This window comes from Peromyscus eremicus, chromosome 11 (assembly GCF_949786415.1).
Source record: "Peromyscus eremicus chromosome 11, PerEre_H2_v1, whole genome shotgun sequence".
In the NCBI taxonomy this organism is placed as follows: Eukaryota; Metazoa; Chordata; class Mammalia; order Rodentia; family Cricetidae; genus Peromyscus; species Peromyscus eremicus.
Window position 1 is genome coordinate 38602578 of NC_081427.1, and position 27623 is coordinate 38630200.

A 27623-nucleotide genomic window follows, 5' to 3' on the forward strand; every position below is an offset into this window, starting at 1 on the left:
TAAGTGGCTTGAATTACCCTTGTGCTTTCCTTGGTGTCTCAGACTTGCTTGTTCTGATCCCTGAGGTGTAGCAGTATCTTCCAATTGTTTGTGTCACATTATGTGGTGTTCGCTTGTCCCAGCACAGATTATTAAACTGTTTACTTCCATCCTAATTAATGTCAGGTTTGCAATTATGTTATCGAAGGAGAAGAACCTTTCACAGAATTGCAATCAGGGTTTCTAGAGTAAAATTTGTCATAGGCAGTAAAAGAACAAATGAATGTTTCTCTGTATTTTTTTTTATTACTGAGCCATAAATGAAATAGTTCTGTAAATCAAAATGAGTGGCTTTCCTTTATCTCATATGAAAGTCCTAACTGTTGTGATCCGGTTTGTTATCAAGGGCATGTGTGCATGCATGCGTAGTGGATACGTGCATGTGTGAAAAGCCTGCACCAATCATTGCATCGGAAATAGTACAATCCAGCCACAATGTAGAGATCTATAAAATAAGATGGCCTGCTTTTATAAAAAGAAATTTGTTATTGGACATTAAAGATCACATTTTAAGTTTCCTAAGCATTTGCCAGATGTACTTCTCTTATACTGTAGTTTAAAGTTCAAAATATTTTTGTGAAAGCATTCTACTGTGTGAAACAGCAGTCAGCTTCTCTCATCATGTAGGTGCTGGTGGGTGGATTTGTGGCTAATCTGTGCCATATGGCTACTCTCCTCAGTGGGAAGTGATGGCGGTCCCAGGAGCTTTACTCCATCGCTGGGCAGCTGCCTTGGACTCAGTTGCTTTGATCTTGTTGCACAGCTGGAAGAAGCAGGGTCTGGTTTTGAGTGACCTAATAAGACGGCATACAGGACCATTGTCGTAGACTGCACCTTCCTGTTATATAAGCATTCCTCAGACAGCGTACTGTTTCATCTAAAACACAAGTCTGGGTTATTTGTTTTAAGATTCGGACATTGTGAATATTGTACTAAGAAATTGTCTGTGTTCTATTTCATGTAACATTCTTCCTCTTTAGGAACAAATTTCAGATGAGAAGTAAAAATAGAGGAGCATATAGAATTCCCGTAACTTACCCATTGCTAAGTACATATTTGATATCTTCTTAATAATGTCCCAGAACAGAGCAGAAGTGTGTTCTGAGTGAGTGGAAATCTAAAGTTACATCGTCTTACTTTACCTCCACTATCTACTAGACTGCCATCAGCCTGTCTCCTAACCCTGTTGCTTTTTGTCAGACAAGTGCAGTCGCTTGTTCAGCTTTAGGAACAGAAAAACATGAGGGGAGACAGTTGTCCCTATATATCCTGACAATCTTGAGTGACTGGTGGGGCAGTCAGAGAGATCAGATCCAGACCACAGGTTTCTTCGGAACTGTATCACCATTGGTAACAATGTAGTCTAGCTTAGCGTTCTCAGGAGTAAACTAAACCGGGTGCTCATTTCTGTGTCTGAATAGTCCAATCTTCTCTCATGGCACTGACCCTGACAGCATTTTGGAAGTCTATAACCAGAACAGATAATAGTAGAGCTATGCCTAGGTTCTGATGTAAGGTGAGCAGTAGAATTCATAGTATTTGTCAATATGTTCCCATTTCTTCATTTCCTTTCAGGATACCATTATTAAACTGGAAAGTATGTCTTGGCAGGCAGTAGGTGGTATAATAAAGCATGTTTCTCACCCATCAATTGGCAAAAAAAGATTATGCAATTCCCAAGTAATCTAACCAATGACTGTCATAACAAGACATAGAATCGACATTAGAAAACGTCTTGGTTGTTCCTTCATAGGTGGAACAAGGTGGAGTGAGCACTGTGGGCACATAGACTTCGTTTTCCGGAATTCTTAAAAGTCTTGTAAAAATACTTTTTAAGTTGAAAAAACAAAAAAAAACAAACTACACAATCAGGCTAAAAGTAAGTGGGTAAAATAAAAATGGTAACTACAAGATAAATAAATCTTTAAAAAATAAATATTTATTTTATATGTCTGAGTACTTTATCTGCATGTATACCTTTATTCCAGAAGAAGGTATCAGATCCTACTGTAGATGATTGTGAGCCACCATGCAGTTGCTGGGAATCGAACTCGGGACCTCTGAAAGAGCAGCCAGTGCTCTTAACCGCTGAGCCATCTCTCCAGCCCTACAAGATACATTTAAAGAAACTCGGTTTTACATATGAGGTGAACAGTGTATGGCTTTAAAGTCAACCTATTTTTCTATGTGTTTTATTTTTTCTTTTATAAATAGATACATTTAATCTGGGTATAACTAAATCATGACCAATTACATATAACTTTGTTTTTTGTTTTTCAAGATAGGGTTTCTCTATGTAATGGCTCCGGCTGCCCTGGAACTCACTCTGTAGACCAGGCAGGCCACAAACTCACAGATCTGCCTGCCCTTGCCTCCCCAGTGCTGGGATTAAAGGTGCACACCATCACTGCCCAGCACATATAACTATATTATATGTATAACTTACTATCTATAATGCCTGCCCCATCAGCCAAGTAACTTACAGATTCAAACAGGGCCCTCAGTCCACCGGTTGTGTTCTTGCCTCAGGGCCTAAGTAACTACTTTTTCTTTGCCTGACACCTAGTGCACTCCCGGTCTTACTTTACCTTCTCAGGGAGGGAGGGAGGGAGGGAGGGAGGGAGGAAGGAAGGAAGGAAGGAAAAAGGCATTCCATTCAGATAGTATCTATGTCAGTACCTTGATTACTATGCACTTGTTTAATAATTTTTCTTCCCCATTAGCTTTAAGAAGTTTGGGGAGTTTTGTTTTGTCCTATTCTTTTGTTTACCTCCAGTCTCTAAAAATAGTCCTTCACATATGATGAGCTATCATTAATTTATACAAATAGCAAGTGTTCAGTAAATATCTATTGTATCTGCTTCATTCGATTGTGTTTCTACACTTACCAGCATTTGCTGATGAATGTGGAAAGTGCCTTAGAAGTTTGTAGTATTTAAATGATCATGCTCGGACTAGTCCATTAACTCACCTATCAATACTTAATAACTAGGTTGTTGCTAATTATATCCAGTTCATTACATAGATATAATGGATATAATATATCTGTAATGGAAATTTATTTATATGAATACTTTGACTAGATCCATTCCTCATGACAACCTTATAAAGTAGGTACTATTCTAATGTCTTTTAATAATGTTCTGAAGTGGAAATAACCATTTAATGTACTTGTATTTTATGAGATCAGCTTCTCCTAAACTGTAGTGTTATTAATGAGTAGGAAAGTACTCAAAACATTTACTCTGAGAGTAATGTTGAGCACATGAATTAAATAGGTATTTTTATATGTTTTTTCTTAACCACTTTATTGTGATGAGCTCACATACATCACAATTAAGACAGCCATTCAAACATTTGCTACATCTCACAGAAGTGATATCCAGTGAGAAAGGTCATTCTGAAGGCATGGAGCTTCCCTTGTAAAACCCTTTCTACACTGTGTGCACTTATCCCTCACACAAAAAAGAAAGAACTGTGACAGTGTTGAAGCTAGTCTAATGGTGACGTTGCCTTTCGGATCTCCCATGTCCTTATAGGTAATGAGCTTTGTTTGAACATTGAGTTCTAACAGTGGGATGGTGGAGAATCAAGTAGTTTAAAAAGTTTAAGTATCAGATTCCGTGCTACTATTTTCCTTTCTTGAACAATTACAGTGGGATACTTTGAACTTCACAGGTCATGATCTATGACATAATTGATAATTGGATTCCTGCTAAGGACCCACTGGCCTGAGTGTTACTCAGTGTACTTTACTCAAGTACTGTCCCCATAAAGAGACACTGGAATTTGTACAACCAAGAAGTCACTTGTTTTAACTAGATAATACGCAGTTTGGACATTTTATACATGATGATCATGGAACAGGCTTCAAGAGGAGTTCTTTGAAGACGAGTCCTGAGAGAAAAAAGAAAAGCTCTAAGAGTTGCTTAGCCTAAGGGAACATAGGGTAACAATTTGTTCAAGGAGGAGTGTTGATTGGATTTTTCCCTTCTTTGCGGAGAACTAAATGGGACTCAAAACAGAGATGCTCTTACAAATAAGTCCAGTTTCCAAAGGTATAAAACACACACAAAAATGTGTTTGGACAGAAGATACAAACTCAGAAAAGAACATTTTTGACCAAAGGCTCTCAGTTAGGTTTGCCTTTAACTCTCAAATTCAGGAGATTTTAAGTACAATTCTCCAGGTCCCAACAGATGTTCAGATCCAGCTGGCTTTTAGTCTGGTCTCAAAATTTGTGTTGTTAGTCTATGATTTGAACTAATGACAATCACTAAACAAATAGTAAGGGGACAGACAGAACTTGTTCATCTCTCAAGGGGGAATGTGTTCCAGACTGTCATAGAGGCACTGAGGTGAATTACACTATTGAGTGGTTTTTGTAGTAGTTAAAGATGTCGTATTTTAAGCCATAGTAACTAAGCATGAAATTCTAAGGAAGGAGAAATTAAATCATGGGTTATACCTTTACTTTAAAATACGACAACCATCTTCAGGAAACAAATTACTAAATATTTATATTTCAGATGTGTTGACATTTATTCCTACTGGTAAGTGAACATGAAATTATAAAAGTTAGCCTCTGCTTGCTGTGTTTCTTAAGCATCCTCATTAATTCTGTTCCTGTGGGTTTGTTTTGGTTTTATGTCTTTTGTTTTCCATCTAGGATGGAGCTGTGATGTGGAAGACAAGAAGACTCCAAAACCCAAGTCCAAGTCGTACGCTGCAAACTTTTCTTGGAACAAAAGAACAAGGGTGTCTACAAAATAGGTTGGCACTGCTGCATTTCCCCTTGACTGTGAATAAAGTCAGCTGGGCACTATTAATAGTCCGTGGATAATGCACCTCTTAATCTCCTAATAAATGTGACCTTTGAACCACAGGTACACGTGGCAGTTTCTGTTTTTATTGTTTGTGATGTCTCACACTAAACACATTACAATTTCCTGCAGAGAGAGATTGGAGGTGTTCATCCTCTAGGAAATCATGGCACTTAGAATCTACTAAAGCAGATGCCTGGAAACAGCTGCCACCTAGGTGTTTTCTGGCTGCTTTTTAGAGCCACTCCCAAATCAGTTCTGTATAAACTCCAAGCCGTCATTACTATCCTTTTGCCACAGGTAGAGGAATGCATGGTTATTGTACAACCTGATAACCCTCAACCTAACTCCCTTACAGCGAACATTCTCCTTTTCAATTACAGCTTTCTGTTTTCTCAGTGCTTATGGAAGTAAATGGATTTGTCCATACCACATTCTGCCTTATGACATGTGCTGATTGTGAGTGCTTCTGGTGGAGATTTTTTGTTCTTTGGAAACAAATATTCAAAACAAAATAAAACTGAGTGTTTTGGGACCTTTGGTGTTTTTAAACTGTTGTGCTTTTAAAATGTAAGTAAATACATTTTGTTGGTTGCAACTGTGTGGCCAACATGATTACCCATGAAGCCATGCTGTCATCATGCTCTCAGAAAAATGCCGTGGCTGTGAACCCTCATAACTACCGTATCAGGGGGGTACTTATGTTTCCCATTTTGCAAAGAAGAGATCCAAATCAAGACCTAAAAAGGATTAAATAGTGGGCTCAGGTAACAGTGCTCGCAGATACTGAAGGTGACACTGGAACCGCCTGCTTCAAACCCATGTACCATGTAGCTTCTGGTAGCTGCAGAGAAATGTGCTGTAGTAATAGCATGTTAGCTCTTCAGTGTGTAAATGTACATTTTCTCCATTATTTCAGAGAAACACCTGTAACATGTTGCTCTAGCTCAACAAAGTGAATCAGAGAATACAGTTTTGTTTGGGGGAGCATATTGACAATCCTTTAAAAACATGTGAATATATACTGCATTTCATTCTAAAAATCTGCCTCTAAAACAGCCAAGGGATGGACACAGAGATAAACAAACAGAGATTTTCTCTGCAAAATTGTTTCTAAAAGCTAGTAAGTTGAAACAGTGTAGATGTCTAGTCGAAGAAGTTGAGAATGGAGAATTATGGAACTATTAAAATAGAAGATGTACCTGGGCTAGGGAGAGATGGGTCAGCAAGTCAAAGCATCTGCTGCCAAGCCTGATGACCTGAATTGAGTTTGATGCTGGGGGCCCAGGAGAGAGAGAGGACCAACTTCTGCAAGTTCTTCTTTGACCTTCACTAGCATGTAAGCATGCACACTAAGGAAAATGTTACAATAAAACAAGGTACATCTATGTGAATTTTTAGAAGGGATGCCCAAGGTACATTTGTTGAAAAACCAAAAACCACCCACAATTCCAGAACCAGGTGCTCCCCAGCCCACCTTTAGTGATTCAGCACCAGTGGCCACATGGTCACTAGCCACCAAATGCGACATAATATTTTCACTGTCGCCATGAATCGCGTATTCTCCTTATTGCGTGTGCTATACCCTTTGTGAAGCCCAAGCCTTCACCACAGCTTGTTCTCTTTCTCCCATCCTCATTCAGGGGCACCCCTGCCCCCCATAAATCTCTCATGTGAGGTCTGCTGCATGGCATGACTTTGTGGCATTCCTTGGCCATCTGATCACCACAAAAAAAAAAAAACCCTAACATTGGTGCCAAGACTTGGTAGGATATCCTAGGGCCTAGGGCCTATGCCCCCCTTTGGGGGTCTAAGCTACACTGGGACTCTGTCGCTTATCTCCAGTCAACCTGCACAGACCCACCTATCACTGAGCACCCATCCAACAGCAGCAATTGGTAAGTTTTCCCTTTGATTAGTGCAAATGCTTCCCTGGATCCAAGGGAGTAATCATTGAAGATCCCCCACCCTCTGGTATTCTTGGAGGTGGAGGTACCCTCAGCCATGATCTTCACCTACCCCACCTCTGACCATTTCTCTTCAATTTTTGAGCATGTTTTTGCCTTTTGGCTTTCCTTGAAAGCCCTGGTACTAGATACCCAATCTCCTCAGGCTTTTCGCTCTGACCCCCAGAATGTAGTGATGACTCACTGAACAGCTCTGTCTTCCTTGTTCAGTTCCCCCTGAGTCCTAGGGATCCCTTAGGCTACAGGCATAGAACCTTTCTCTCCTCCTCACCCATGGGAATGGAGTCATCCATACCTTCTGGCTCCCCTTTGGGATGCCTCTTAGAGGACATGTGATCCCTAGGCCTAGTGCCTTTGCAGTCAAATCTGGCCTCAATATCTGTGGTAGTTTGAATGTATTTGCCCCCCTCTCATAAGCTCATAGGGAGGGCCACTATTAGGAGGTGTGGCCTTGTTGGAGGAAGTGTGGTCTTGTTGGAGGAGGTTGGATGACATACCTTTAATCCAGACCTTGAGACTAGAGGGAACACCTTTAATCTGGGCCACACCTTCTGTTGGAAGTGTGTCACTGTGGGGCGGGCTTTAAGGTCCTTTTCTCAAGCTTCACTCGGTGTGACAGTCAGTTGACTTCCTGTTGCCTCTGAGTCAAAAATGTAGGACTCTCAGCTCCAGCACCACATCTGCCTGCATCCTTCCATGCTCCCCTTCATTATCATAATGGACAACCTGTGAAACTGTAAGGGAGCCACCCTCAAAGGTTTTCTTTATAAGAGTTGCCATGGTCATGGTGTGTCTTCATGGCAATAATAAACCCTAACTAAGTCAATATCCCTTAGATAATCACTCAAAAAGCTGCCCAGTGGCACCCTAGATCCCAGTATTATTCAGAACCTTTATAACTACTGCCAGCTATTTGGAAAGTGGAAACAGATTCCCTATGTGCAATTTTTTTTTAACCTTTGCTCCAAGCCTTCCTTCTATTCTCCCTATTCCCCCAACTGAGCTCCTTTTAGCTATGAAGTCTGAACAAGATGATTCCTACCCTACTCATGATCCCGCTAATGAGGCCCCCTCACCTTTACCAGCCTTGACCCATAGCTCCTTCTCTTCCTCCAGCTCCTTCGGTCTCCTCACTCTCCAGCAGTAGGCTATTCTAACCATCCCATCTAAGCACCTACTTTCACCCCACCAGCAACTTACAGTCCCCCTGCTACTCACTCCCACTCCACTGTGGGACTCCCTCTACCTCTCCCAACCCGACCTAACCTAGCCCCCATTCTGCCTTTGCAGGAGGCTGCAAGGGTAGACACCCTGATAAAGGTACATGTCCCTTTTCATTAAGTGAACTCTCAAATAGAAAATGAATTGGGGACTCCTAACTGCTCTACTTTCATTAAAGAATTCCAATATATCACCCAATCCTACAGTCTCACCTTCTATGACATATATGTGATTCTGACTAGCAACCTACTTCCCAAAGAGCACAGGCAAGTTTGGGGACAGGCTAGAGCACACACAAATGAAATCCACCAAATTAACACAGCACACCTGACCAGGGCTGAGATGGCCCCAACTGGGATGCCCAATGGAACTACAATACCCTAGGTGGCATTCTAGCTAGAGATCAATTTACAACATGCCTCCTCTCCAGTCTCCATAAGGCTGGCCTCAAACCAATCCAGGACAAACAGGAAAACCCATCTCAATTCCTAGAATACCTTACAAAGGCCCTCTTAGAATATACCAATCTAGACCCTAAAAACCCAGTGGGTAAACAACTCCTCATGACCTATTTCTTTTTCCAGAGTTTCCCTGGCATTAGGGCCAAGCTTAAGCATCTGGAGAGAGGACCCCTAATCCCACAGGCAGAAGTCTTAAATGCAGGCCTTTAAGGTGTACCATGATAGAGATGAAAAAGCCCATAAACAGAAATACCAAATGCTGGCCAAGGCCAGTCAACCAGCTTCAGTGACTGCCCAGGCTCCCTTGCCTCCTAAGGCTCAAGGACCACTGGGTCCCGTCTTAAAATGTGCTCAGGAAGGTTACTGGGCCCAGGTCTGCCCTAACCCTGCAGGCCACCCCAGCCATGTCCAAAGTGCCATCAAGAAGGACATTGATCTGTTGACTGCCCCCCCATGTCCCTCAAGACATGAGGACATCAGACCCAGATGGCCATCCAACCAACATCTTAAACCTGGAGGCTGAAGGGGATCCCAGCCCCCTTGGCCTAACCAACCACTGTCATCTCTGACAGGGAACCCTTGGTAGTCATTATGGTATCAAGGCAGTCCGTCCCCTTCCTCCTGGACACTGAGGACGCTTACTTGGTCCTGATAGAGCCTAGAGAACCCACCTCTCCTCATTTCCCTATTGTCAGGGTAGGGGGACAGTCTTAAAACCTCATCAGACCCCATCACTCAATTAATTGTATTTTCAGGGGCATTCCTTTCATTCCTTCCTGGTGGTGCCAACCTGTTCCGTCCCCTTATTGGGAAGGGATCTTCTAGCCAGTGGAAGACTATTTCCTTTTTCCCCACATTTGCCTGATCCCAAGCTCACCAGTAGCCTCTCTCCTCCTCCTAGCCACCCAAACTACTGGTTCCAACATGTCATCTCCTTTGCCAGCCTCCTGGGTGAACCCCCCAAGTCTAAGATATCCAAAACCCTCTGCTGCCAAACACCATTCCTCCATTGTTATCCAATTACAGGACCCTACCCAGTACACCCAAGCCTAGTACCCAGTCTCACTCTCCAGCGCCTCAGGGAACTTAAGCCTATCGTCTCTGACCTCCTAAGAAAAACATCGACTTCACCCCACATTGTCCTTTAGCACCCCTATCTTGCAGTTAAAAAGTCCAGTGGGGCCTGCTGCCTGGTTTGAGATCTCCATCTCTTCAATTCTGCAGTGGCCCCCCCTTCTACCCTTACACATTCCTTTCCACTACCCCTCAGGGACCTCCCATTTCTCAGTCCTGAACCTCAAGGACGCCTTCTTCTCTTCCCCTTTGACACACAGTCACAAACCATCTTTGCTCTCACCTGGACTGACCCTGATACCCACCTCTACCCAACTCACCTGGACTGTCCTACCCCAGGGGTTCCGGGACAGCCCACACCTATTTGGCCAGACCCTGGCCTCTGATCTACTCTCTCTGTCTCTCCTCAAATCTAAACTTATACAATATGTAGAACACCTTCTCTCCTGTGGTCTGTCCCTATGAATTAGTCAAACTGACACCTCTGCTCTTCTAAATTTCTTGTCCAGCCAGTGCTATAGTCTCACCATTTATGGTCTAGCTGTCTACCCCTCAGGTCACCTACTTGGGCCTAACCACTACCCCAAACCACAAAGCCATTTCCTTGGATAGAAAACACCTAATCCAGTCCCTCAAGGTCCCCTCTACCAAAGAGATTTTAGCATTCCTAGGAATAGCTGGCTTCTTAGACTCCTGGGTCCCCTCCATTTCCTTCCTTGCCCACCTTCTATGAGGCAGCCCTTGCCTCCTCACATGAACCCCTTCTCATACCCATTACCTATTCCTTTCAGAAGCTCCAGCAGGCCCTCCTTCAGGCCCCAGCACTATACCTTCTAGGCCTAACCCAGCCCTTCTCCCACAGTTTAACAAAAAAGAAGGCTGTGCCCATGCAGTCTTAGGCCACTAACTGGGACCTTCCTTGACACTCATATCCTACCTGGCAAAGAAATTAAGACTTTACCACCCAGGGATGGGCACCCTTCATATGCACGTCAGCAGCTCCTCGTTCATGGACCCAAAAACTAACTTTTGGGTCTCCTAGCACTATCTTCTCCTACAACCTGTTCCACCTGTTAATGTATAAAGGCTTACAAACTCTACCTCCCTCCCAGGTTCTCTCCCTCCAAGTGGCACTAGTAGAAGACGCCAAACTTATTTCCCAATCATGCCCACCCATCATCATCTCAAATCTTCCCCGACCAAACACCAACCAACCACTCCTCGTCTCATTCTTGCATTGAAACCTTAAGAGGAAATACTGCCCTATCCCTCGCACACACAGGAGGGCACATTGCCTCAGGCCATCTACACCTGGTCACAGATGGCAGCTCCTTTTTATACAAGGGGGCCTGAAAAGTGGGCTATGCCATAGTGTCAGATACTGAGGTGGTTGAGGCACAGGTATTCCCTGCCCATGCCACTAATCAACAGGATGAACTAATAGCTCTTACCCATGCCTTCCACTTGGCACAAGGACAATCCCTAAACGTCTACACAGACTCTGAATTTTGCCTTCCAGATCCTCTTGTCCCATGCTGCCATCTGGAAAGAGTGCAGACTACTTACAACAAAAGGAGGATCAATAACTAACTCAGACCAAATTATGGCCATGTTAAAAAGCCTCCCATGTCCCACAGCTGTAGGAACTGTCCACTGCTGGACCCACCAGACCAACAATTCCATCATCTCTAAGGGAAATAATTGAGCCTATGAAGTGGCAAGAGCTTTGGCCCTTGGAGGCCCAGACCCATCTCACCCACTCCAGGACGTGCTTGCTTTACCACCCACATCCCACTACCACCCTCCCGACATGTAACAAATTCTGTCCTATCTACACCAGCTCTTCCAGCCTAATAGCCAAGACTTGTCTCACTTCATTAAAGCCCAGCCATGAAGGTTTGTATCTCTTAAGGCTATTACTGCCTCTTGTAAAATATGGCAAATGTCAGACCCCATCTCCAGTTACCACAGCCCCCCTTTTCCTTCTCACCAGGCCAGAACAGACTGGCAACTTGACTTTACCCACATGACCAACAGTGTTAGATACCTCCTGGTCTTGGTGGACACCTTCTCAGGTAGATAGAGGTATTCCCCAACAACAACAAAAGGACTCAGTCTCCAACCTCATTCCTCCCTTTGGACTCCTTGCATCCTCCAATCAGACAGTGGCCCTGACTACACCTTCCAAATTTCCCAAACCCTATCTAAAGCCCTCAACATCCCTTGGCATTCCATATTCCATACCATCCCCAGTTCCTGGGAAAGAGAAGGAACTCACCACTTCTTAAAAGATACCCTTGTCACCAGGCAATGGTGGTACATGCCTTTAAACCCCAGCACTTGGGAGGCAGAGGTAGGCAAATCTTTGAGTTCAAGGCCAACCTGGTATACAGAGCAAGTTCCAGGATAGCCAGGACTACACATACACACAAATACCCTTGTCAGGCAGCCTGGTGGGACTGCCCAGAAGAGCCCACTGCAAGGGAGTGGCCTGACAAATTCAGCTGCCATCCAGGCCCAGATCCAACACTTCATGTAGGTCAACCCAACATCTACTCCACCTCTGAGCTGCTGGACCTCAAGGAGGAACTGGAACTGCAAAACCAGATTTGGGATCATGTCATTGCCATCGTCGATGAAAACCTAAAGCATGGCTGTCTCTGTGATAGTTTGCTATTTATGGTGCTTCAGAGACCAGAGGCCATCCAGACCAATGACTTGTAGCCATGAGTATTTGTATATAGAGCTAAGTGATGTGCTGCAGCTTCCAATGCTACTGTGATGAATGAATTTACAGTGGAGGGGTGGGAAGGATGGAGGAGGCTGAACCATGTTGACGTCAGATGCCTAAGCATGTGCATGACCTATACTGTCTGAGGTCATGTTGATTTCTGTGGTCCATGCTGCCACTGGGAGCCATGTCTGGGCCTGTTGTCCTGCTGTAGTTGGGGTAACAGCAGCCCTTGTTACCACCAAAGGCCATGTTGATATCTGTGGCCCATGTTACCACGGAGGGGCCATGTCTGGGTCCATGATCCTGCTGTAGCTGGGGGCCATATTGATGTCAATGGCCTATGTTACTATTGAAAGCCATGCAAATGTCCATTGTTTGTGCTGCCACCTGAAATCATGTTGATGTCTGTGATGTGTGCTGCCACCAAGGGCCATGTTGTGGTCTGTGTTCTGCTGCAGCCAGGGGTCAAGTTTGATGTCCATGGCCCATGCTACCACTGAAAGCCATGCAGGTGTCCATGTTCTGTGCTACCACCTAAATCCATGTTGATGTCCATTGGTTGGGCTGTCGCTCAGGGCTGTGGGTTTACATGGCCTATACTACCACTGGAGACCATGCTGAAGTCCATGGCATGTGCTGACACCAGAGGCCAGGTGGATGTCCATGATCTGTGCTCCTGCTGACTGTAAGGGCAAGGAAGCTTCTGTAGTGGTCATAATGACTGCAGACTCATAGTTGAAAGAGACACGTAGAAGGTTTCTGTGACAACTCGTACCACTACCCCCAAAGAAATTAATGACCTAGACAGGAAGCCATCAAAGAAAACTCTCAATTGTGATAAGAATGCTGAAGTGTAGCTCTCTACAATAGATGGCCTACTGGGGGATGTATGTGGGGAAAGGCTCACTTCTCTTTAAGAGGCAGGCCACTGGAGTTTGACCATGCTCCGGTGACTATATGGACAACAAAAATCAGACTTGTCCTCTCTCTCTCTCTCATTTTAAATCTTTTTGGGGGGTGGAGAACTTGAATGCAAGGGTGATAGGTGTGTGTTATATGAACTTCCCAAATAAGCCCTTTATTCCTCTACCTCAAAATAACTTCCCTTCATATACATCAACCCCAACAGGACCCTGCTCCCTTAAGTTTCACTGGACACTGAGATCAACCACCTTGTCCCTAGTTCCAGAAGAATGAGGCTTTACCCCAGCAGCCATGCTCAGCTCTACCGGATTGGACATAGGTGTTGTGGGATATTTGTACACTGTATGAAGATATATTGCTGTGTTGGTTTAATGAAGAGCTGAACAGCCAATAGCTAGGCAGGCATTATAGGCAGGACTTCTGGGCCTGGAGATGTAGAAGAAGCAACATGGGCAGTACAGAGAGATGAGGTAACGAGCCACATGACAGAACATAGATTAAAATAAATGGGGCTTTAACTTACCAGAGCTAGTGGGACAAGTCTAAGCTAAGGCTGAGCTTTCATAATTAATAATAAGTCTTGTGTAGTTATTTGTGATCTGGTGGCCCAAAGAAAAATTCAACTACACATAGGTTTTTGCTTTTTTCCCTCTTGTCTGCTGCTTTCCAGGGCAACTCTTACATATGGAGACTCAAGGTTCACAAAATCCCACTTCTAGCAAATGGTCCTTCCAAATAGCATTGGATAATTGTTCCATCCAGGCTCTCAGGTGCCAATTAAAATTCCCATCACCCCTGTATGCACCCTTCCTTCCTCAACCCATGACCTTTCCACCTACTTCCTCTATGACCAGACAGAAGGGTACTGTAAATGTCCAGACATATGGAGGCTGCCCATATTGGTCTTGCCAATACCACATGTGCATCCTTGCTCCGATTCCCTCGTCTATTGACAAGATGGGGCCCTTTACCTCTATGTCAGGAACCCATAGATCTCAGGAGGGAAACAGGTGCTACCAGTAAGTTCTACTACTTCTTCAACCCATGGCACCTACCTCATAAGCACATGCAAATCCAGAGAAAATATCTCCTGATTACTCAATCCCTGGGGATAAGAGTGATAGAGGAGGTGATTCAACACTCCTCCAAGACCACAACCTCCTTAATATCCCCTCTCCTAACTAATACAAATCTGTCATTTTGTCTCCTTCTTTTGACTCTGACCTTGGCCTACCAGCTCCTTGATGTCACCCAACCAGGCAGCTTTGGGGATTGCTGGGTGTGTGTTCCTCCTGGACTAGCTTACAACTGCCACTTACAGCCACCCCTGTCACGTCATCAAATAACCCTACCTCACCGTCCACCAACTGCCCTGTGTCCGGCATTGCCACAACTCCCTACCATTTTCATACTGTCCTCTTGGGCATGGCAAACTGCTTTAAGTCATCCAGGACACATTTTCAATCTCTTAGGCTACAATAAAACCCTAACCCTTGATACCCCACCTCAGCCCCAGTACCGTACCGTCCGCAGCACCTCAATTCTTTGTGGTACTCAAGTCTACCATCACCAACCCACCAGTTGGCCAGGAGTTTGCATGCTAGTATTTCTCTCCCCCAATTTAGGGGAGATACATAGAGAAGAGCCCCTATGGATTCTGGTGGTGGATTCAGCAGCTACCAGACATAATAAAAGGGCAGTTTAAATCCTGTCTTTTGTAGCTGTCACAGGAATAACTGTGGGTGTTGCCACTGGGACGGCAGGACTGACCACCTCTCTAACCTTCTAGCCCAGTTTTCTTCCTAATTTATTCAGGACCTCCAACAGGTGTCCCAAACCATACTCACCCTTCAAGGGCAAATGGACTTCTTGGCAGCAGTGGTACGCAAAAACCAATGGGCACGAGATCACCCCACTCCTGAAAAAAGGGCAGCCTTTACCTCTTTCTCCAAGAAGAATGCTGCTTCTGTGTAAACCAGTCAGGTGTAGTAAAAAGCAAAATCCAACAACTTCAAATAGACCTCTAAAGAAACGTAAGAAACAACTTCATGCCTTCAGCCCTTGGGCCTTTGAGAACCCCATATGGAATTGGATACTGCCCTTCCTGACCACCCCCTTCTCATTCTCCTGCTTTTACTAATTGCAACCTGCTTCATCAATTCCTTCTCTGTTTCTCCAATGACAAATTCAAAAAAATCTCTAATCAAACCACCAGTTATTGTTACAAGGCTACCAACTCCTAGCACAGAGCTGGAGACTCACAACTAAAGAATATGTCCTGACGGTAAGTGCCTAGACGATGTCGATGCCCCAGACAACAGGAAGCAGTCTAAAGAGCACAGTGCTCCCATTCCTACCTCACCAGTCATCCCTTTCTATTTCATCACCTTTAATAATAATAAAAACAAAAAAGGAGGAATGTTGGAAAACAGAGAACCACCCGCATTCTAGAAGCAGATGCTCCCCTAGCCTGCCTTCCGTGACCCAGCCCCAGTGACCATGTCATCACCAGCTGCCAAGTGCCAACATTTCCACTGTTACAAGTCTCACATTCTCCCTATACGTGTCTGCTGTACCCTTTATAAAGTCCAAGCCTTCATGGCCTGCTCTCTCTTCCATCTTCGTTCAGGGACAGTCTTTTGTATGACTGACTCCACTCCCACCCCCTCAAATCTCTTGTGTAAGGTACATTGCATGATGTGACATTGTGGCATTCCTTAGCCCTCTGATTGCCAAAAAAAAAAAAAAAAAAAAAAAAAAACTAACAACATTGCTAAGTGAAAAGAAGTCAAGAATGTGGTCTAGTGAGAAGACAATTTCATTTAGATTGCCTTCATATATGTCTATATTTTAGGATGATTCTACTATAATAGTTTTCCATTTGACCCCTCGAATGGCACATAGTTTTAGCTATTCCTCACTGTATTGCCCCCTCTTGGCTCTCCCTCCCTGAGGGACCCTCCCTGCCAGTCCCTGCCTCACTCATCCATAACTATCTACTCCATTTTGCCTTCCTAGGGAGATCCTTCTCTCCCCTTAGTCCTTTGTACCTAACCACTGTGGTTATACAGATATGGTTTGCTTATCAAAGACTAAACAGCTGACATCCACATATAAGTGAATACACACCACATTTATCTTTCTGGGTCACCTCATTTGGGATCATTTTTTTTCTAGCTCCATCCATTTACCTGCAAATTTCATGATTTCATTTTTTTTCAAATAACTGAGTAATAATCCATTCTGTAAATGTACCACATTTTCTTTACCCATTCACCCACTGAAGGACATCTAGGCTGCTTCCAGTGTCTGACTATTACGAACACAGTAGCAATGAACATGGTTGGGCACCAAAGATAAGAGAGAAGTACCTTGGTCAAAGAAAATGTTAAGTCTAAAAAAACCCAAGCACAAAACATCCAGGAAATCTGGGACACTATAAAAAGACCAAATCTATGAATAATAGGAATAGAAGGAGGAGAAGAAGCCTAGGTCAACAGCACAGAAAATATTTTCAACAAAATCATAGAAGAAAATTTCCCTGGCCTGAAGAAGGGGGTGCCTATCAAGGTACAAGAAGCATACAGAACACCAAATAGACTGGACCAGAATAGAAATTCCAAGCAACGCATAATAATCAGAACACTAAAAATATAGAACAAAGGAGGAAAAAAGCAAGTTGCAAGGAAAAAAAGACCAAGTAACATATAAAGGCAGACCTGTTAGAGTAACACCTGACTCTTCAATGGAGTCTTTATTTAGTATAGATTGAACCTAAATCCAAATCAAGCAGCAGCACACCAATTTGGTGATCCCAATAATGTTAAATTTTTCTTCATGTTTCTAAAATGGAGAAGGTAGAGATTAAAAAACTAGGGTATCTACTCATCACTAATAAACTAATAGCTGTTCTTCCTGTGTACCATGCAAGGTACTTTGGGGGGCAGGAATGGGGGGGTAGCTGTCTCTTCTAAGAGTACATGGCTGACCTCTTCAGCCCTATGAAGTTGATCTTACAGAACTGACAGGGACTGTCGGGTGCTTTGTGCCCTTTGCTTTCTTGGGATTGTTAATTATTTCTTTGAACATGCTCTGATTATGGAAGTGTTAGAAGAGCATGCTATATAGAAAATTATAAAGAAGAATGTGAACGTGAAATATACTACTCTAATTGCTGCACAGCTAGGGTCTGATTCTGGTGATTAATGCCCTTGTATACATTTTTTTTTCTTATATAAAACAAAATTGTAATAGCATTTTACATTTGAAAACTAAGAAAATTGCACTAAATGCTAACCCCCTTTTTTCACTTAATATATGGTTTCTCATTGACATTGTTTTTCCACATGATACTTAATTTCCAGACAGTATAAATTCCATTGTTTAACATTTGATTTTTTTTTCCTTTGAAAAAGTTTCTTGCACTTAAATTATAATAAATTAACTGGTACCTCTTCAGCTAGACTGCAAATAATATCTGTAACAAGCTCGTTCATAGGCTAGCTCAGTGCACATTGCCTTGTTTAAATAATCGCTCAAGATGTTGTTAACACTCATCTGAAAATTATACTGAATGTACTTATAAATAATTTTTTAATTTAAGAGTTACTTTATTAAAAAATATAATTGTGTTTTGTCCTAAATAATTTTAAAAATAATTTTTCAGAAAGTCCCCAACACTGAAAAAAAGATCACATAATTAGTACAGAGTAGATTTCTTTGGAGATAAATCTCAATTGTAAATGACTTTAAGTCACAAAACTGCAAGGAAAAATTGGATCCTGGCTTGTGGTTTAATTGATCATCTATAAATACAAACTGTTGCCACTGTTAGAGTGGTAGGTCTGGGCTGAGGAAAGCGAACGCTGGGGTTGGGGACAGCTCTGGGGAGGCAGCTGGAGTGTCTCCACTTGGTGTTTGACAAGAGCTTCCATTAGTGCAGAGGCACGCAGCATTCACTACTCCCCTTTCTCTGACCAGACGCCAGAATCAACTGAAGGGAGGAAGGATTTGTTTTGGCTCATGGTTTCAGACAGAGGCTGTGGTGTTGATCATGATGCAAACAGCGGAGCGGAGACAGCACCTCAAACCATAGCAACCCGAAAGCACAGAGGATGAGCAAGGCTGGGCTCCACCTCCTGCCGTCCACCATCTCCCAGTGACGTCATCATATCATGAACCCCTCACGGGATTACCCGTTCATTACGGCGAGCCTTCGTGAACTAATGTCTTTCGAAAGGTCCTCAGAGGTAAATTCAGATCTCTTAGGTATGTCTTATCCAATCAGTCCAGTCAAGAGGGCACAAAAGCAATGCTCATTTGAAAACAAAGTGTATTATAATAATATTTGGTAACAGTGTATTATAATAGTATATTTTCTCTTCATCTAAAAGTCAGATTTTTTTTTCCACCAGAATTTTCTCTAAGTTTTTTCATAAGATGGTGAAACATCTGATGATGGACAGTTAAGTGAAATGAGTTTCATACATCTTTCTGGCGGGGGTTGGGGGGAAACGTGTTAATCTCTACATTATAATAACAGTGTCACAATAAAGATGAATTAACATTTACTCAGTATTGTTACTATGCCTAATGTTGTTCTTTGAGGGTGGTAGAGGGGCGAGAAAGGGTCTTCCTAAGTAGCCCAGACTGGCCTTAAAGTTATGATCCTTCTACTTCAGTCTCCCAAGTGCTGGGATTTATGGAATATACCATCACACCCAGATGCGGGGTTGTTCTTCCTAATGATTTTTTAAGAGTAGAATTTATAGTATACTCTAGCCAATAGTTCACACTTCCATTGAATCTTTTTGTTTGTTTGTTTTTGTTTTGTTTTTTGAGGCAGGGTTTCTCTGTGTAGCTTTGGCTGTCCTGGGAATCACTCAGTAGATAAGGCTGACGTCGAACTCAGTGATCTGCCTGCCTTTGCCTCCCCAGTGCAGGAATTGAAGGCATGTCCCATCATGCCCAGTTTTTTTTTTTTCAAGATTTTAATTTTGTGTGTATGAGTTCTGCCTGTATGTGTGTATGTATATACAACACATGCATGTAGTGCCATCGGAGACCAGAAGAGGGTGTCAGATCCCCTGGAACTGGAGTTACAGATGGTTGTTAGCCACCATGTGGGTGGTAGGAGCCAAACCCACGTCTTCTGGAAGTGCTCTTAACTGCTGAGTCATCCATCTCTCTTCCCTCCCCTCCCTGTTAATGGTTTTTAAAAAATCATCAACTCTTTTTCTTTCATATCATTGGACATTATTTAAGAATCCAAATTGGTCACTGTGTAGAATTCCAAAATTATATTTCTTTACTTGTTTCCTTGTGATGAGATTCAGGTTTACCATATATGGTGAGATTGTTCTCTCTATAATCAGTATGTCCTCAAAACTTCCCCTCTGAAGCCACACGTCACTGTCATCAGACACAGCTGATGTTAAATCTGATCTGTTACACGTAATGTTACTAACATGAATGTTGGCATTTCCAAGGGCATGGATCCAGTTTCCCAATAAATCTGTTATGTAGCTGTTGGGGCTCAAACTCAGGTCTTCTGGTTTGCACCCTGTTCTAATTGAGCCATTTCCCTGGCCTGTGGTCATTTTCGGGTTCTGTCATTCATTTCAAATTTACTAACTGGCCCAACTAGGCTTTTGCTGTCTCTGTCATAGTTGTTGGGTTCATTACTACTGACTAACAGATTCATATTCCTTACTGTCCTGCCATTACGAGCTCTTTCAAACTGACTCATGTGCCCTTAATATCTCTTCATCTATTTCTGAGTACTTTTTGATTTCTGTAACATTTTCTGTTCCTGTACATAATCCTTCCTCAGAACTAGAATCATTTCTCTAAGGAGGAGCATTCATTTCAGTGGAGAACAGGAAGTAGACATCAAGACTAAAGTCTTGTAAATTCTCATTGTTACATCTAAAGACATCTAGTAGACAGTTCATAGACACATAAACACACACACTTAGTAACCGGTTCCAGCCCTGTTGATACCAGGGAAATCACGGTCCTCCCCCAAGATTCTTAGTCTCATTAATAAAAGAACTTAAGAGGGAACTCAGACAGAAGTCCAAGGATAGTATCACTAGAGTGTAGAAGAAAAACTCCAGGGCAGGCTATCTCTGCGGCTGCCTGGAAGAGGAGGAGGGAAAAGGGCATGCTGTTAAGTAGTCCAGTCAGTGGCAGACAAGTAGCTGCATGGGAGGAATGGGCTGGGGTGGGAGGGTTGCTTTATAGACAGAGTAATGAAGCCTAAAGTCCCAGGGGAAGCATATGAACGAGCAAAGACAAAAAAAAAAAAAAAAAAAAAAAAAAAAAAAAAAAAAAGTCACATCTTTCTGAGAAAGGCAAGCAGATCCAGCCGAACCTCATAGTTTCTAGAGACTGTACTGGGGAAGAAATTCTGGGGAAGAAAAGTACATTATCTTAATGTGAAAACCTCTTCCTAGAGGTGGTCCCTTAGCCAAGTCCTAGACCTACCCAACTGGGTTAACTCTTTTTTTTTGTTTTGTTTTGTTTGTTTGTTTTTTTGTTTTTTGAGACAGGGTTTCTCTGTGTAGCTTTTGCACCTTTCCTAGATCTCACTCTGTAGACCAGGCTGGCCTCGAACTCACAGAGATCCGCCTGCCTCTGCCTCCGAGTGCTGGGATTAAAGGCGTGCACCACCACCACCCAGCCCAACTGGGTTAACTCTTATAGGAGGAGACAAGGGTGTGTCTCCACCTAGAGGTAGATGCCATTCTCTACTGTAACTGTTACTCTTCTCTAGTTCTTGTCTTTCTTGTTCTTCCTCTCTCCTCTGGTGTCTACTATCAGTATATTTGCTACTCATTTGTTGTATCCCACTGCAGACACAAAATGGTTTAAAAGAGGTTAGAGCACTTGCCTCAAACATGTAAAACCGCAAGTTTGGTCCCCAGAACTGCTAATGGATGAGTGGGCAGATGAATAAAATTACTGCTCTGATACCACCAGCAGTATACAGGTTTTTAAATGTTACAAATATATGTTATATATAGTTTTATATATGTGCACATATATAAATATATCTTTATATTTTTGTATGTATGTCTTTAGAAATAAATTTATACCTTTAATCCCAGCACTTAGGAGGCAGAGGCAGGCAGATCTCTATGAGTTCAAGGCCATCCTGGTCTACATAGTGAGTTCCTGGAGAGTCAGAGCTATATAGAGAGACCCTGTCTTAAAATAAGTAAGTAAATAAATTAATAAATGAACAAATAATTAAATCTATAAAGAACCTCAAAAAGTACTGTGTCCTAAGTTACCTGAATTATTTGGTAATTTGGTATGGAATATACTGATAGAATTCATAAACAGAATCAAAGTCAAATCTCTTGTGACAGTACTATGATTAGAATGTTCCATGTGAAACAAGGCAAAATGAAGAAATGTCAGCAGAAATCTTAAAATTGGCATCTGTAAAAACCAGAAAATAAGATACTTCTTTAGTTTTCCATTGTTGTATAAAACAAAACAAAATTCTTAACATACTTCGTTTGATGAAGCCTTTTCTTTTTGGTGTGATTTGGTTTTCTGTTTACAAATCTATGCATGGGAAGATGAGTTCACTTCAAGTTGTATTTAACACAAGATCCAATAAGCAATCCAGATGGAGATCCATGGCAGACAACAGGAAATGGGGTCTGGGCCTTAGCAAGGCAGCCAAGACTGCTGGCTGTGCAGTGATCCAGCAACAAGGATAATGAGGGAGAGAGAAGAAGGGCGAAACAGTCCCTTGGGGGAATGCTGCTGGTATGTGAAGAGGAGGTGGGGAATGAAGAATAGAGAAAGTCAAGAGAGGACTCCTAAATGAAAAGAATCTCGTTAGGATCAAAAGCTACAGATCTCTAGATTACTAGGTGCTGTCTGGCTCAGAGAATGAAAACCCGGAGTACGGCATGCTTTGAAGCAAAGGAGGTTGCAAGTGTCTGAGAAGCAAGGGCTCTTGCTTGGTCCTTTCCCACCTTTCCTCCCCCCAGGGCATCAAAGAAGCCACAACCCCTCTCTCCTGAGGAAGAGCATGAAAAGCAAGACTGAAAACGCAAGTCAAAAAGCCTGAAAAGGCCGTTCTCTGACCTACTTTCACTGCAAGTTAAAGTCCCTTTGTGGCATAGATCCCTTTGTGACTGCATCCTCCCTCTATACCAGAGGAAAGGCACACACAGGCCAAGGGAGTCACACTATCCAAGCATACCACAAAGCTCTAATACAGTTCATCACTGGAACATGAATAGATGGGCCAATCGTACAGAATGGGAAATTCAGCAAAAGACCCATCACATATAGAAATTAGCGTGCAATAGAGGCACCATTCACAGCACCTGGAGGGAAGAGTGGCCTTTCAGGTGGTAGCAGGATAAGTTTGATTGCACCATGCATGCCGGGGTCCAGCCTCGGCTCGGGTTTAGGTCCCGAGACTGGGAAGCGGCATCAGTGCAAGGAAAAATTGTGACCCACCAAGTGGATTGCACTCAAGTGGCCCCAAATAGCTCAGGCCATCTTTATTTATACTTAATCAGAGATTTTTCTTGCCCGGGTTCCATGAACAGCTTTATTATTGGCTTCTATTTTTGACTTTAAGAAATACATCATAATAAGGAATACATCATGATCATTATGAAAGCCCCCCATTGTTCTCCTTTATGCTTCCCCAAATACACCTTCTACCCCCTGCACAACCTTATTCTAGACACAGAGTTCAGCGTTTTTGCAGGCTGGACTGAATATCGAGCCAGACAAATCCTGCTCTCCCAACACCAATGTCAGCTGACGGCTACTTGCGGTTACACAGTTAAATAATAGACATGGACACAATATTCAAACCCAGAGAATTCTTTCATGTCTCCAGATATGCTTTTATACATTTCCTTTTTCTATAAGAGGGTTCCATGTCTCAATCTCTCTGTAAAAAGGCAGACTTGGACAAAGCACTCTTTTCCCATCTCACTTTTTCCACCAATATAAGCTCCTGTGTATGGCAAAAAGGGATACATCCATCCAACATTTTGCATTGTAATTTTTCCTCTTGGAGCATACCAGATCCTACCAATGATTCTATGCTTGGTGTCCAGGGAACTTAACAGCTGACACTATGTGTAGTCCTGAGGCTTTTTCCCTATTCTGTGTTGGCATGCCCTACTCTCCTTTCCAGAACTGTGAAACATGGTTAATGTTCCAAGTATTGTTTTCTCCCATGTACCTAACTGTCTCTATTGTGTCAGAAAAGTTCCCAAGATTAGGAGTTGTAGTTAGCAATCAAATAAGAGATTTGAGAAGCCTTAGCTTCCTCCCTGGTGAATCTTAGGGGAAGATATTCAAGAAAGAACAGAATTTCCAGGTAAAATTACAGCTATTGCATGTGTGACTGACAAAGTAAAACTAAAAACCACCCAAAGAATCATCAATATAATAAAAGAGCCTGCAAGCTGCACAAATTTTGCAAATTCCTACGCTGTCCTGTGGACTACTGGTCCTTGCCAAATGAGAGTCCATTTCCACAGGTGTCTTGCCCTGAGGAAAGCCATTGGACACGTAGTCATATGCTGATCTGAGACTAGGCTGCATGGCTCCCAACACATGCACAAGAATAAACTCCAAACAGATGAAAGGTCTTGACAGAAAAAAAAAGGAGGGTGTGGTTATACAAATTTTTAAAAGAAATCATTAGTGAATTTGTCTGAAGCCTGAGTAGGGATAGGCTTAGCTTTAATTTAATGCTTTTAAATTTATGATTCAAAGGGTAAACACAGTAAATGAATTGATAAATGTTACATCATAAAATATTTTTACATTAAAAAAACCAACAATTAAAAAATATGTATATTTTATATAGTTTATTATATATTAAATATATTTAATGTATATATTTAAAATGTAATTGTATATATGTATATATACACACACATACAAAGTGACTGCAGTATTACATATATATAAAATATACTGGAAGCTAGTCAATCAGATTGATCAACAGGCTCAAAGTCACAATTAGAAAAGAATAAGCTTTGGTATTCTCCTTTACAGCAAGGTGACTCGTTAAATTTATTGTAGTGAATATTGCAAAATAACTAGAAGCTCTGTGAGGTGATGGTCAGTCAGCATGATGCAATATTTCACAGACTCTATCTGTAGTCAGATATCACACTGGTCCCCATAAATGTTATGTCAGTTAAAAATAAAACCTTAAAAAGAGAAGTTGGATGGTTGAATTACAGACTATCAATAGACTTTGTATTACCCACCTATTTAAAAGTAAGAAAATCTTTCAAATTGATATGGAATGATCTCTAGGAAAAAGACAACTGCAACACAGCAGGTGTATATGTCTGTGTGTGACATACACATACATGTACACATGTAGATAGGTACACATATAATTCTACTTTCTGTGGAACAAGGCGAAAACAGAAACCAATGTAGTTTCTGACCTCCAAGGGATGGATGAGAACCAAACAGGGATTTGGAGATGAATTATACCTCTCTATGGATAATTTTGTGTTGTTTTGACTCTTGTGTGCATGTTAACATTCTACATGTTTAAAGAAAAGTAAATCAAATATGAGAAGAAAGTCCTAAAATATAAAGCAAACAGAGAAACGATCGATCCCATGTGTATCTTAAATGAAAACCAAAACCACAGTGAAATAGAAGGAAAAACACACTCAAGTTGCTTTGAACACAGACTTGACTTATATCTGTGGTATTAGATGGGGTTGGATGGTTGGAGACCACTTCAAACAAACTTAAATTCCCTTTTCAGTATTTTTTTTTAAATGTAGTGGTATGAGTAACAAAATTCTGAAACAAATTTGGATATATAATATTATAAGATTAATAAATATACTGATATTTTGAGGAAGCCAATTTTTTTCACTAAGAGCCATACAAATATAGAATGGGAAAAGTAAGTTTTGTGAGGTGAAATGGGAATTATATCACAGTAAACTGATATCTAAAATATTATATGCATGTATAGATCTACATGTGCTCAGACATTAGTACATTTACATACTATGGTAGTTTGAATGTAACTGGCCCGCATAAGCTCATAGGGGGTGGCACTATTAGTAGGTGTGGCCTCATTGGAGTAGATGTGGCCTTGCTGGAGGAAGTGTGTCACTGGGGAGGTGAGCCTTAAGGTCTTAAAGCTCAAGCTAGGGCTAGTGTGGCAGTCTCCTGCTGCTGCCTGCAGATCAAGATGTAGAACTCTCAGCTCCTTCTCCAGCACCATGTCTGCCTGCATGCTATCATGCTTCTCAACATGGTGATAATGGATTAAAACCTCTCAAACTGTGAGCTAGCCACCAATTAGATGTTTTCCTTTATAAAAGCTGCCGTGGTCATTGTGTCTCTTCATAGCAATAAAACTCTAAAACACTGATTAACAAAAAACTGTTATCAAGAAGAAAGCTTTGGGCCAGGAAGATAACTCAACAGGTAAAAATGTTTGCCAACCAAGCCTGACAACCTGAGTTGTCAGGGTCCTGGAGACCCACATGGTAAAAGAGACTGACTCCTGCAAGTTGTACTCTTGACATCCACACATGCACTGTAGCACCCTCACCTACATGTACACACACAATAAATAGAACCCCCCCCCCAAAAAAAAAGCCTTTTAAGTGATTGTTGTTTCTCTAACTATACTTGAAACAACATGGAATCAAGCCTTTGCAGGTGGTTTATATTAGAAATGTGAAAAGACGTAGACAACCAAACCAGAGACATGTCTACAATCCTTTGGACTTAACCTAATGGGTGACTTCTGGACCCCAAGTACAGAATGCTTCCATAAATATGAATAGTAAGGAACCTGCTGACAAGGCTCTTGATGGAAATGAAGAGGCTAACCAGGTTATACCAGAACCATGTGTGGCTGAAGAGAGCTGACTTAAAGGCTGAGGGACTAGTGTATCTGTGAGATGAGGTTTCGAGGCAGCAGAGTGTGCAAAGAGCAGCTTGGATAGTACTAGTGGCTCCCAGAGACATAGAGTGAGAAATGGGACCATAAACCTGGGTGATGTAGAAAACTTTCATTTTGACCTCAGAATGAACATCAAGGTAGCCAGAGAAGTACACCACAATTAGAAAGAAGCCAACAAAAAAAGAAAGAGAGAGAGAGAGAGAGAGAGAGAGAGAGAGAGAGAGAAAGGAAGGAAGGAAGGAAGGAAGGAAGGAAGGAAGGAAGGAAGGAAGGAAGGAAGGAAGGAAGGAAGGAAGAAATGGTAAGCCATAGCTTGTAGCTTGAGTTTTTCTCTCTGGGTCCGCCAAGCCCTGGCAGTTCCGTAGCCCACTTATAAAATAAACATACAGACGCTTATACTATTTAAACTGCTCTGCCATTAGCTCAGGCCTACCATTGTCTAGCACTTACTCTTATACTCAGTCCATTTCTGTTAATCTATATGTCGCCACGCGTTCCGTGGCTTTACCTGCTGCCTCTACATGATGCTCCCTGGACGGCAGGCTGGTGTCTCCTCCTCTCTGCCTTCCTGTTCTCTCAATTCTCCTCTCTGCTAGTCCCACCTATACTTCCTGCCTGGCTACTGGCCAATCAATGTTTTATTTATCAATCAATCATCCATATCAATAGCTATCTCAGGACCAGAGATGTAAAAAAAAATATATACTTTCCCCCAAGACAATTTCAAGCTTTTTTTTTTTTTTTAAAGAGATCCTAAGCCACCATGTGGTTGCAAAAGCACCTAAGGAATATGTTCCTTGGAGCTTTTAGCTGTCAAGGCTATGGAACCTCTGAGGGCATGAATGGTCCATATAGGCCTACTTACAGACCTTAGCATCATTCACATGCTATTGATTTTGAAAGAGTATGAAATGTGTTACATGATAATGAGTGCTTTCGCTGGGATTTCTAAGGAAAGTCCCATGGGCCAGGTGGTGTGTTGCAGGGGAAGAGTCTCTTGGAGCATCGACTGATGGGCATAGTTTTAGCTTCCTCACAGCTCCATGCATCATCCATCAGATGATGCTCCAAGGGACTTGTCTCTTCCAGCCTCTCCATGTCTCTGCCATGGGGTAAGCAGTTCAGCTCTGTTATATTGTCCTTACCATTTCACACAGCCCTCAAAACAAAACTGTGAGCCCAAACAATCCCTTTCTCCTTATAAATTATTTGCCTCGGAGTTATTTGTTATAGTAATAAAATTCTGGGTAACATAGTCTATAACAGCATCTCTCCCTGAAATTAGCTGGGTCTCTCCCCAAAATGCCTGAGTTATAATGAGTATGAAATGAGCTAAAAAAAATTTCAATTTGCCATCAAACAAACAAACAAACAAACAAAGCAGCCTGCATTGGTAGCACACATCTTTGACAGCCCTCAGGAGGCAGA

General features: G+C 42.3%; 1 protein-coding gene across 1 annotated transcript in view; it reads left to right on the forward strand.

Moving 5' to 3' along the window:
* The window catches only part of Ndufs4 (NADH:ubiquinone oxidoreductase subunit S4), a 108400-nt gene extending 103003 nt beyond the window's left edge, over positions 1 to 5397 (forward strand). Inside the window, exon 5 of the mRNA XM_059276467.1 lies at positions 4709 to 5397. Within this exon, the coding sequence (XP_059132450.1) occupies positions 4709 to 4812 (104 nt within the window). The 3' untranslated portion in view covers positions 4813 to 5397. The remainder of the gene's footprint in view (positions 1 to 4708) is intronic.
* Positions 5398 to 27623: the final 22226 nt, after the last annotated feature.